Source organism: Mobula hypostoma, chromosome 23 (genome assembly GCF_963921235.1).
Source record: "Mobula hypostoma chromosome 23, sMobHyp1.1, whole genome shotgun sequence".
Classification (NCBI taxonomy): Eukaryota; Metazoa; Chordata; class Chondrichthyes; order Myliobatiformes; family Myliobatidae; genus Mobula; species Mobula hypostoma.
Window position 1 is genome coordinate 59,476,982 of NC_086119.1, and position 13,019 is coordinate 59,490,000.

General features: G+C 42.8%; 1 protein-coding gene across 4 annotated transcripts in view; it reads right to left on the bottom strand.

The window, feature by feature from the left end:
- cabin1 (calcineurin binding protein 1) overlaps window positions 1-13,019 on the bottom strand; it is a 693,325-nt gene that overhangs the window by 675,800 nt on the left and 4,506 nt on the right. For all 4 annotated transcript variants that reach the window (XM_063031768.1, XM_063031766.1, XM_063031767.1 and 1 more), the window contains exon 2: window positions 737-826. In XM_063031768.1, the coding sequence (XP_062887838.1) occupies window positions 737-826 (90 nt within the window). The remainder of the gene's footprint in view (window positions 1-736; window positions 827-13,019) is intronic.

Below are 13,019 nucleotides of genomic sequence, written 5' to 3' on the forward strand. Positions count from 1 at the left end.
AACCACACGCCCCTCAAGTCAGCCCTACATTTAATTGGATTAAAGCACATCTGCCCAGGCCGCAATTCTCCTCTGTGTCAGACCAGCAAAGCTCTCCGGTCTCTGATCTCTTAAAATCTGAATGCTTTCAGAGATCCACCCTCCAGGTGCTAAGAATTCCAGTGAATCACCACCTTCTGCAAGAAGAGATCCTTATACATCTCAGTTCCCTTACCTCACAAATATATCCCTCATTCAGAACTGTCCCACCAGTAGAAACAACTACATATCTAGTTTCTTAGAATTATGTTTCCATAAGATCATCCTTCATTCTTCCAATATGTAAAAGTTATCTAAATAGGATGACAATCTCATCCCAGGAATTAGCTTAACAAATTACTGAACTACCTCCAATGCCAATATCTTCTTTTTTAACATAAGAGGACCAAAATGGTGCACCCTCATCAACATCCTATACAAATTCTAGCACTGCTTTTCTGCTTCCAAACTCCACCATCTCTTGCGATAAATTCCAATGTGCCTTTTGCCTTCCGATTTACATGTATTGCCACAATGCGCTTTTTTTTTTGTTTCATGCACAAGCCTCTAATCCTGCTGCTGATTGCAGCAAGCCCTCCACCACACAAACAAAATCTCATTGCCCTTTAATATCCTAGGGCTTTTTCCAATTTGTGCTGATCAAGCTGACATCATCTGGTATTAACATAATATAGGTATAACATTAGATAATACAAACCTGCGCTTCTTTTGTTTGAGTTTTGTGACTCTTGAAGGATTCTTCATAGTCCTCCACCACGGTAGTGTCATTTAAAGCTGCAATTCGAATCTAGTTTTAAAAAAACAAAAACAATTAACTGGGCTCATTACCTTATCCAAGGTACACTGCTACAGCCTAACAGCTTCAACATTCAGATGTTATTTCCAATTCATCTGCTTATGCACTGCAGGCACACATGGAAAAGGTTGCAGCAAGTCAGTAACCATCTCTCACATTCAGGGCATGTATGAGTATTTTCAATCATAGTCTTTACAAATTACCAGAAGACGCAAGAACAGAATTGGGCCATTTGCCCATCGAGTCTGCCCCCCACCAAAATACAAGATACACCAGTCGCAGAATAAAACGCAACTAGCAACCTTACTGTATAATATATAGCTTTTATTCTAGGGCCATATTGTACAAAAATATAAAGTAGGAAGTTTCTTATTAGGGAGGTAGTCATCCCTAGGCTACAGGGGTCAGAAAACCGGGAGACTGTAAGGAGAGGGAAGGGAAATGCCCGGATAGTGGAGAGCACACCTGTGGCTGTCCCCCTCAGCAACAAATATCTTGTTCTGGATGCTGTTGAGGGGGATGACCTGACAGGGGACACCCACGGTGACCGGGTCTCTGGCACTGAGCCTGGCGCTGTTGTGCAGGAGGGAAGGAGGGAGAAGAGGAATGCGGTAGTCATAGGGGATTCCATAGTCAGGGGAACGGACAGGAGATTCTGTGAGCCTGATAGAGATACCCGCATGGTGTGTTGCCTCCCAGGTGCCAGGGTACGGGATGTCTCGGATCGGGTCCAGAATATTCTGAAGGGGGAGGGTGAGCAGCCAGTTGTCTTGGTACATGTTGGTACCAATGACATAGATAGGACAAAGGAGGAGGACCTGAAGAGAGATTTCCAGGAGTTAGGAAGGAAGCTGAGAAGCAGGACCTCCAGGGTAGTAATCTTGGGATTACTACCTGTGCCACGCACTAGCGAGGGCAAGAATAGTAGGATCAGGCAGACGAATGCGTGGCTGAGAGACTGGTGCAGGGGGCAGGGCTTCAGATTCTTGGATCATTGGGATCTCTTCTGGGGGAACCCGAAGGGGACCAATATCCTGGTGGGAAGGTTTAATAGAGCTGTTAGGGAGGGTTTAAACTAATTTGGCAGGGGGATGGGAACCGGAATGATAGAGCAGAGGAAGGGGAAAACAAAAATAAATCTAAGATAGTGAGCAGTAAAGATGTCAGGAAAGACAGGCAGGTGATGGGGCAAATTTGTAGCCATTGGGATGAGTTGCAGTGCAATCAAAGCGAAAAGTACCAAATACTGGTCTTAAGGTGTTATACTTAAATGCACGCAGCATAAGGAATAAGGTAGATGATCTTGTCGTACACCTACAGATTGGCAGGTATGATATCATGGCCATCACTGAGACATGGTTAAAGGATGCATGTCTCTGGGAGCTGAATGTCCAAGGATACACAGTGTATCAGAAGGATAGGAAGGTAGGCAGAGGGGGTGACGTGGCTTTATTGGTAAGATATAATATCAAATCATTAGAAAGAGATGACATAGGATCCGAAGGTGCAGGATCTTTATGGGTTGAGCTAAGAAATCGCAGGGGTAAAAGGACCCTGATGGCAGTTATATACAGGCCTCCAAACAGCTGCAGGGATGTGGACTACAAATTACAACAGGAAATAGAAAAGGCTTGTCAGAAGGGCAGTGTTATGATAATTCTGGGGGATTTTAACATGCAAGTGGATTGGAAAAATCAGGTCGGCACTGGATCTCAAGAGAGAATTTGTAGAATGTCTGCGAGATGGCTTTTTAGAACAACTTGTTGTTGAGCCCACTAGGGGATCGGCTGTACTGGACTGGGTATTGTGTAATGAACCAGAGGTGATTAGAGAGATTGAAGTGAAGGAACCCTTAGGAGGCAGTGATCATAACATGATTGAGTTCACTGTGAAATTTGAAAAAGAGAAGCCGAAATCCGATGTGTCGGTATTTCAGTGGAGTAAAGGAAATTACAGTGGCATGAGAGAGGAACTGGCCAAAGTTGACTGGAAAGGGACACTGGCGGGAAGGACGACAGAGCACCAGTGGCTGGAGTTTATGCGAGAAGTGAGGAAGGTGCAAGACAGGTATATTCCAGAAAACAAGAAATTTTTGAATGGAAAAAGGATGCAACCGTGGCTGACAAGAGAAGTCAAAGACAAAGTTAAAGCAAAGAAGAGGGCATACAAGGAAGCAAAAATTAGTGGGAAGACAGAGGATTGGGAAGTTTTTAAAAGCTTACAAAAGGAAACTAAGAAGGTCATTAAGAGGGAAAAGATGAACTATGAAAGGAAGCTAGCAAATAATATCAAAGAGGATACCAAAAGCTTTTTCTAGTATATAAAGAGTAAAAGACAGGTGAGAGTAGATACAGCACCGATAGAAAATGATGCTGGAGAAATTGTAATGGGAGATAAGGAGATAAGGAGATAAGGAGGAACTAAATGAGTATTTTGCATCAGTCTTCACTGAGGAAGACATCAGGTGGCAGGGAAGGGTGTGCGCAGTCACAATTATGACAGAGGAAGTACTCAGGAAGCTGAATAGTCTAAAGATAGATAAACCTCCCGGACCAGATGGAATGCACCCTCGTGTTCTGAAGGAAGTAGCTGTGGAGATTGCGGAGGCATTAGCGATGATCTTTCAAAAGTCGATATATTCTGGCATGGTTCAGGAGGACTGGAAGATTGCAAATGTCACTCCGTTATTTAAGAAGGGGGCAAGGAAGCAAAAAGGAAATTATAGACCTGTTAGCTTGACATCGGTGGTTGGGAAGTTGTTGGAGTTGATTGTCAAGGATGAGGTTACAGAGTACCTGGAGGCATATGACAAGATAGGCAGAACTCAGCATGGTTTTCTTAAAGGAAAATCCTGCCTGACGAACCTATTACAATTTTTTGAGGAAATTGCAAGTAGGCTAGACAAGGGAGATGCAATGGATGTTGTATATTTGGATTTTCAGAAGGCCTTTGACAAGTTGCCACACACGAGGCTACTTAACAAGATAAGAGCCCATGGAATTACGGGAAAGTTACATACGTGGATAGGACGTTGGCTGATTGGCAGGAAACAGAGAGTGGGAATAAAGGGATCCTATTCTGGTTGGCTGCCGGTTACCAGTGGTGTTCCAAAGGGGTCCATGTTGGGGCCGCTTCTTTTTACGTTGTACATCAACGATTTGGATCATGGAATAGATGGCTTTGTGGCTAAGTTTGCTGATGATACGAAGATAGGTGAAGGGGTCGGTAGTGCTGAGGAAACAGAGACTTGGATAGATTGGAAGAATGGGCGAAGAAGTGGCAAATGAACTACAATGTTGGAAAGTGTATGGTTATGCACTTTGGCAGAAGAAATAAACGGGCAGACTATTATTTAAATGGGGAGAGAATTCAAAGTTCTGAGATGCAACGGGACTTGGGAGTCCTCGTGCAAGATACCCTTAAGGTTAACCTCCAGGTTGAGTTGGTGGTGAAGAAGACGAATGCAATGTTGGCATTCATTTCTAAAGGAATAGAGTATAGGAGCAGGGATGTGATGTTGAGGCTCTATAAGGCACTGGTAAGACCTCACTTGGAGTACTGTGGGCAGTTTTGGTCTCCTTTTTTAAGAAAGGATGTGCTGGCGTTGGAGAAGATACAAAGAAGATTCACTAGAATGATTCTGGGATAACATATGAGGAACGTTTGTCCATTCTTGGACTGTATTCCTTGGAGTTTGGAAGAATGAGGGGGGACCTCATAGAAACATTTCGAATGCTGAAAGGCATGGACAGAGTGGATGTGGCAAAGATGTTTCCCATGATGGGGGAGTCTAGTACGAGAGGGCATGACTTAAGGATTGAAGGGCGCCCATTCAGAACAGAGACGCAAAGAATTTTTTTTAGCCAGAGGGTTCGGCACGGACTAGAAGGGCCAAGATGGCCTGTTACCATGCTGTAATTGTTATATGGTTATATGGGTGGTGAATCTATGGAATTTGTTGCCACGGGCGGCAGTGGAGACCAAGTCATTGGGTGTATTTAAGGCAGAGATTGATAGGTATCTGAGTAGCCAGGGCATCAAGGGTTATGGTGAGAGGGCGGGGGAGTGGGACTAAATAAGAGAATAGATCAGCTCATGATAAAATGGCAGAGCAGACTCGAAGGGCCGAATGGACGACTTCTGCTCCTTTGTCTTATGGTCTTATTACTGCCTAAATCTAGCACATATCAATCAAAAACACAGTAAGCCTTCATTTACTCAGGAAGTCCCTTAAGGCTGAGGATGAATTGCTTCAACACTGGTTCTGTCAGTTCTGATGTAGATAACGAGGCCAATTTGGGATCTGCGGAATCTCTTCAACAGAAAGAAAAGTTAACTGGCAAGGCTACTGGGTCATTTGTGAGGTGGTATCAGGTTCCAGAAGTGTGTGGACACTGAAGAATACAGTCTACACTTACAATGGAGTCCTCGTGCAGGATACCCTTAAGGTTAACCTCCAGGTTGAGTTGGTGGTGAAGACGACGAATGCAATGTTGGCATTCATTTCTAAAGGAATAGAGTATAGGAGCAGGGATTGCTCAAGGCAATCGGTCTTATAATTAACATCCAAAGATCCTCTCCAAACTTACCATTCTGCATCACACTCCCAACCCACAGTGACCCTTGAAACATGAACCACTTCCCCTTTCCCAGAATCACTTCTCAGCAAAAGCAGTGGTTGATGATAAAATTCACCACCATCTTCAATATGCCAGCATGTCCCTTGGTCAATTGAGAAAAAGTACATTTTTCAGATCGGGCACAAACAAAACTCCAGTTTGACAAAGTAAATTTTTTTCCTGAGGATCAGTTTAATATGGTGGATAAAAGGTAATAAGTGGAGTAAGAAACATTTTCAAATGTTAAAAAATGCAATATACATACATACACACACATACATGGGAAGAGTTGAAACATGAAAATTCTGTAAACACTTGCGGGTCAGAAAAGAAAAAGTTAATATTTCAGGTGAAAGGTCCTTCACCAGAACTGGGAAAATAAGTTAGCCTGGATAGAGGATTAGTCAATTATAAATTAATTTATCATTGTCAGTGACCAGCTGTTGTGAGTGAAGTGCTTTATAGATCAATGGACTTCAGTTATTTACTGAACATATTAATGCCTTAAATAAAATGGCTGATGAATGAATTTGTCAGCTGCTAATGAGAAAACTAGATGGGAAAGCAAGCTGCACGGAGGACATTGCAGTTGCTAAGAGACAAAGCCAGGCTCAGTGAGTGAAGAAAAAAGATGGCAGATGGAGGATAATATGGACACATTAAAAACTTTTCATTTTTGCTAAAATGAAAAACAATCTTTTTGCCTGGAGAACAACTCCAAGATGTAGGTCATGAAAATCACCTTCTGTCCTATGAAAATTAACCTGTATTTTCTCTTTACCAGAAAAGAACATTGAATGTTTCTTTTTCCACAAAGGCTGCCTGAGCTCTTCCAGCATTTTCTGCTTGTTCATTAAATGCCACTGCTCTGGCTACTTTCAGTATCCTCATTTGTGAATCACAAAGTTAAGGCTGATTTATACTTGTGCGTACGGGCTACACTGTAGGCCTGATTTATACTTCTGCGTAGCCCTACACCGTAGCGAGCATGTGTAGTTGTGTCTGCGTCGCTCTGCAATTCACCACCAAAACGCTAGTTGGCGGTGGGGTTTCTATGCCACTGTGTTGAGTTTCTTCGTGACAGACATGGATGAGGAAATGCATTTCAAATATGACGATTTGGTTTGTTGTCTCCAACCATTTATTTCGCATCAGTGTACAGACATGGCGGAGAAAAGCAACCGGAAGTGTGTATGAGGAAATGCAATGCTACCAAGCCGACCAATCACAGTTCACAAGACAAAGGAGCAGAAGTAGGCCATTCGGCCCATCGAGTCTGCTCCGCAGCTCCCCCATGAGCTAAACTATTCACCTATCTAGTTCCAATTTCCGGCTTTTTCCCCATATCCCTTGATACCCTGACTAATTAGATACCTGTCATTCTCCTCCTCAAACACCCTCAATGATCGGGCCTCCACAGCTGTATGTGGCAACGAATTCCACAAATCCACGACCCTCTGGCTAAAAAAATTTCTCCTCATCTCTGTTTTAACTGGGTACCCTCTAATTCTAAGACTATGGCCTCTTGTCCTGGACTCACCCACCAAGGGAAATAACCTTTCCACATCTACTCTGTCCAACCCTTTCAACATTTGAAATGTTTCTATGAGATCCCCTCTCATTCTTCTATATTCTAATGAATACAGTCCAAGAGCCGACAAACGCTCCTCATATGTTAGCCCCTGCATTCCAGGAATCATCCTCATAAATCTTCTCTGAACTCTCTTTAACATCAGAGCATCCCTTCTAAGATAGGGGACCCAAAACTGCACACAGTATTCCAAAAGAGGTCTCACCAGTGCCCCATAGAGCCTCATCAACACGTTCTTACTCTTATACACTATTCCTCTTGAATGAATGCCAACATAGCATTCGCTTTCCTTACTGCCAATCCAACCTGGTGGTTAACCTTTAGGGTATCCTGCACGAGGACAAAGTCCCTTTGCACTTCCGATTTTTGAATTTTCTCCCCATCTAAATAATAATCTGCCCGATTATTTCTTCTTCCAAAATGTACAACCGTACATTTCTCAACATTGTATCTCATCTGCCATTTCTTTGCCCACTCTCCTAAACTGACTAAGTCTCTCTGCAACCTTTCCGTTTCTTCGACATTTCCTGCTTCTCCACCTATCTTGGTGTCATCCGCAAATTTAGCCACAAAACCATTTAATCCATAATCCAAATCATCAATATACATCGTAAAATGAACCGGCCCCAACACCAACCCCTGTGGAACACCACTAGTAACTGGCAACCAATCAGAATACGATCCCTTTATTCCCACCCTTTGCTTTCTGCCAATCAGCCAATGCTCCACCTATTTCCATATCTTTCCTATAATTCCATGGGCTCTCATCATATTAAGCAGCCTCATATGTGGCACCTTATCAAAGGCCTTTTTAAAATCCAAATACATATCATCCACAGCCTCTTCCTTGTCAATCTTATTCGAGATTACCTCAAAAAATTCCAATAGGTTGGTGAGGCAGGATCTTCCCTTCATGAAACCATGGGGGCTTTGGCCTATCTTGTCATGCACCTCGAGGTATTTCATAACCTCGTCCTTGAGGATCGACTCCAATATGTTTCCAACTACCAATGTCAGACTAATAGGTCTGTAATTTTCTTTTTGCTGCCTCCTTCCTTTCTTAAACAGCGGAACTACATTTGCGACCTTCCAGTCCTCCGGAACCATGCCAGAGTCTATTGATTCCTGGAAGATCATTTCCAATGCTTCCACAATCTCCAAAGCCACCTCCTTCAGAACCCTTGGGTGCACTTCATCCGGACCAGGAGACTTAGCTGTTCTTAGTCCACTTAGCTTCCCAAGCATTTTCTCTCTACCTAATTCTATTCCCTGACACCTCTGGCTATCAGGTATATTGCTCATGTCCTCCACTGTGAAGACTGATGCAAAATACTCATTCAGTTCCTCCGCCATCTCTTTGTTATCCATTATAATTTCTCCAGCACCATTTTCAATCAGTCCCATATCTACCCTTGTTGTGGTCTGTGTCGCCACGACACGCGAGTTACAATTTTGAGGAGGTGCACGTCACCCTACAGTGTACCTACGGCGTACATTTGACGCACAAGTATAAATCAGCCTTTCGTCTGCAGGTACAACAAGCAACTAAAAGCAAACAGCACATTGACCATTATGGTAATGAGACTGAAGAACAAGGGCATTTATTACATTTAAGCAATGAATTGCTGAAACCAAAGCTGGAATACTATGCCGAGATTTGGTTTCCCTATCAAAGGAAAAGGAAAAAAAAATACCTTGGAGGCAATACTTTTTTAATAAAAATATTTTGTTTATCGTTTCTTCTTTATAATTAAACAGTTAAAGCAGTAGGAAAGCCAGGCAAGATAGATGAATGCTCCTCTTGCAGGATGTGGGAAAGCAGGGTGGCCCTGACGACTTCACCAAGAGGAACTGAATCCAGGTACAAATTCTAACACTCCATGTTAAGAAATTGGAGCTGGAACTGGATAAACTCTGGATCATTTGGGAAGCTGAGTTGACAGACAGGACATATAGAGAGATGCTTACACCCAAGGTGCAGGAAACTAGGTGACAAGTCAGGAAGGGGAAAGGGGTTAAACAGCTTGTGCAGAGAAACCCTGTGGCCATCCCTCCCAACTCTGTGGTATACCACTTTGGATATTGTTGTGGGGGATGACCTAGCAGAGGAAAGTCATAGCAGTCAGGTCTCTGGCACTCAGTCTGGCCCTGCAACTGAGAAGGAGTAGTGACCTGTGATAAGGGATTCATTAGTTAGGGAACAGAAAGGAGGTTCTGTGGAAGAGAATGAAATTCCCAGATGGCACATTGACTCTCGGGTCCCAAGGTTCAGGACATCTCGGATCAAGTCCTCAGTATTCATAAATGGGAGGGTGAGCAGCCAGATATCTTAGTCCATAGAGATACCAATTTGAAAGATACAAAGAGGGATGAGGTTCTGCAAAGTGAGCTCAGGGAGTTAGGTGCCAAGTTAAAAGACAGGACCTTCAGGGTCTCAGGATTGCTACCTGTGCTATGTGTTAGTGAAGCCAGAAATAGTAAGATCATACAGTTTAACATACGACTAAGGAGTTGGTATAGGGGAAGGGCTTCAGATTTTTGCATCACGGGCTCTCTCTCCTAGAAAGTGGGACTTGTACAGAAGAGACTGTTTGCATCTAAACTGGAGGGGGACTAATATCCTAGCATGAAAGTTTGCTGCTCCTGCATGGGTGTGGGGCAGGCGAGGGGGTTTAAATTAGAGTTACAGGTGGATGGGAAACAGAGTGCCAGGACAGACGTTGGGGTGGTTGTGCAGACAGATGTTGTTAAGGCCTCAAGAAAAGTCAGGAATCAAAAGGTTGAGCATGGTTGGACGAATCTTCTGAGTTGTGTATAGTTCAATGCAAGTGAATAGGAAAGGCAGATGAGCTCAGGGCATGGATCAACACACAAAATTATGATATTGCAGACATTAGTGAGACTTGGTTGCAAGAAGGGCAAGACTTTTGTAGCTCAGTATTCCAGCATTCCATTGTTTCAGATTTGATAGAACAGAAGGAATTAAAGGGGGAGGGGTGGCATTTACTAGTCAGGAAGAGTGTCACAGTAGTGAAGCTTTATGGGTGGAATTGAGGAACAAGAAAGTTATGACCACATTAATAGGCCCATCCCAATAGTCCACAGGATTTAGAGGAAAAAATGTAGAGAGATTGCAGACTTGCAAGAAACATAAGGTGATAGGTGATTTTAACTTTTGGAAATTGACTGGGACTCCCATACTGTCGAAGGACTAGATGGGACAGTTTGTCAAATGTGTTCAGGAAAGTTTCCTTCATCAGTACATAGAAGTCCCAACAAGAAAGTGTGCAATACTTGGTATGGAAACATCAGAGCCTTAGAATGGAAAAGATAGTGGATTCAGCTCAGTACATCATGGGTAAAGTCCTTTCAACCACTGAGCACATCTACATGAAACGCTGTTGTAGGAAAGCAGCATCTATTATCAGGGATCCTCACCACCTAGATGGTGCTCTTTTTTCACTGCTGCCATCAGGAAGGAGGTACAAGTCTCAGAATTCACACCACCAGGTTCAAGAACGGTTTTGCACCAAAACTATCAGGCTACTCAACAAAGGAGGATAACCGCACTCACTTGCCCACCCATTGAGGTGTTCCCACAACCAATGATCTCTCTTTAGGGGCTCTTTATTTCATGTTCTCATTATTTATTGTTATGCATTTATACTCGCACAATTTGTTGTCTTCTACACTCCAGCTGATCTTTCACTGACCCTGTTATAGTTACTATCCTATAAATTTGCTGAGTATGCCCACAGAAAAATGAATCTCAGGGTTGTACATGGTGACATACATGTACCCTGATAATAAAATTTATTTAAATTTTGATCTCCTGTTGGGGAATGAGTCAAGGCAGGTGACACAAGTTTGTGTAGGGGAACAATTTGCATCAAGTGATCATAATGCCATTAGTTTCAAGGTAATTATGGAAAAGCACAGGTCTGGTCTTCTGGGTGAAATTCTAAATTGGAGAGTGACAAGTTTTGATGGTATCAGATATGGCAAATGTTTTCTGATAAAGGTGTACTTGGTAAGTGGGAGGCCTTCAAAAGTGCAATTTTGAGTACAAAGCTTGTATGTTCCTATCAGAATAAAAGACCAAGATAACAGATTTAGGGAACCTCAGTTTTCGAGAGAGATTGAGGTCCTGGTTAAGAAGAAAGAAAAGTAAGTGCATAGTATGTATAGGGCAGACAGGAACAAATAAGGTACTTGAGGAATTTCAGAAATACAAGAGGACATGGAGAAAGAAATCAGGAGGGTTAAAAGAAGGCACGAGGTTGCTCTAGCAGAATCTGAAGAGCATCTACAGATATGTGGAGAGCAAAAGAATTTCAAGAGACAAAACTGGTCCTCTGGAAATTCAGATAGTATTCCAGGTGTGGAACAAAAGTGATGGGGGAGATCTTAACTGGATTTTTCGCATCTATATTTAATCACGAGATGGACACAGAGTCTACAGAACTGAGGCAAAACAACAGCGAGGTCATGGACCCTATACAAATTACAGAGGAGGTGGTGTTTGCTGTCTTGAGAGAAATTAGGGTAGACAAATCTCTAGGGCCTGACAAGGTGTTACCTCAGACCCTATGGGAGGCAAGTGCAGAAATTGCAGGGTATTTGAACAATGACTAATTATCCTAACAACTGGTACACCTTTGGACTTTGGGAGGAAACCAAAGCGCCTGGAAACCCATGAGTCACGAGGAGAACATCCTTACAGACAGCAGCGGGAAGTAAACCCAAGTCATCTGTACTGTAAAATGTTGTGCTAACTACAACGCTACCAGGCGAGGTACAAGAGGATTGGAAGATAGCTAATGTTGTTCTGCTGTTTAAAAAGGGCTCTTAAAATAAGCAAGGAAATTATAGGCCAGTGAGCCTGACATCAATAGTAGGAAAGTTATTGGAAGGTATTCTAAGGGATCAGATATGAGTATTAGAATACTATGGCTTTGTGTGTGGTAGGACATGTCAAACCAATCTTAGAAAGTTTTTTCAAGGAAGTCACCAGGAAAGTTGATGAAGACAAGGCAGTGGATGTTGTCTACGTCAACTTCAGCAAAGCATCTGACAAGGTCCCTCAAGGGAGGGTGGTGAAGACTGTTCAGTCACTCGTCATTCAAGCTGAGGTAGTAAATTGGATTAGACATTGGCTTTGTGGGAGAAGTCAGAGTAATAGTAGTAGATGGTTGTGTCTCTGACTGAAGGCCTGTGACTGGAAGAGTGTCACAGGTTTCAATGCTGGGTCAATTATTTTTTATCATCTGTAGCAATGATCTGGATGATGATATGGTAAACTGGATCAGCAAATTTGCAGATGACACCAAGACTGATGGTGTATTGGGCAGCAAGACTTTCAAAGTTTGCAGCGGGATCGGGACCAGATGGAAAAATGGGCAGAAAAATGGCAAATCGAATTTCATGCAGATAATTGTGAAGTGTTGTAATTTGAGAGGACCAACCAGGTAGGTCTCACACAGTGAATGGTAGAGCACTAAAGAGTACAGTTGAACAAAGGGGTCTGAGTGTGCAGGTCCATAATTCATTGAAAGTGGTGTCACAGGTAGATAGGTTTGTAAAGAAAGCTTTTGGCACATTGGCTTCATTGATCGAAGTATTCAGTACGGGAGATGCAATGTTTTGTTGAAATTGTACAAGACATTGCTGAGACAATTTGGAGTATGGTGTACAGTTTTGATCACCTACCTATGGGAAAGATGTAAATAAGCTTGAAAGAGTACAGCAAAAATTTACAAAGACATTGCTGGGACTAGAGGACCTGAGGAAAAATTGAATAGGTTAGAATTTTCTATCTTAGAACTTTCTATCTTAGAACATAGAAGATTGAGCGGAGATTTGATAGAGGTATACAAAGATTATGAGAGGTATAGATAGGGTAAATGCAAGCAGGCTTTTTCCAGAGGTTGGGTGAGACTAGAACTAGATGTCATGGGTTAAAGGTGAAAGGTGA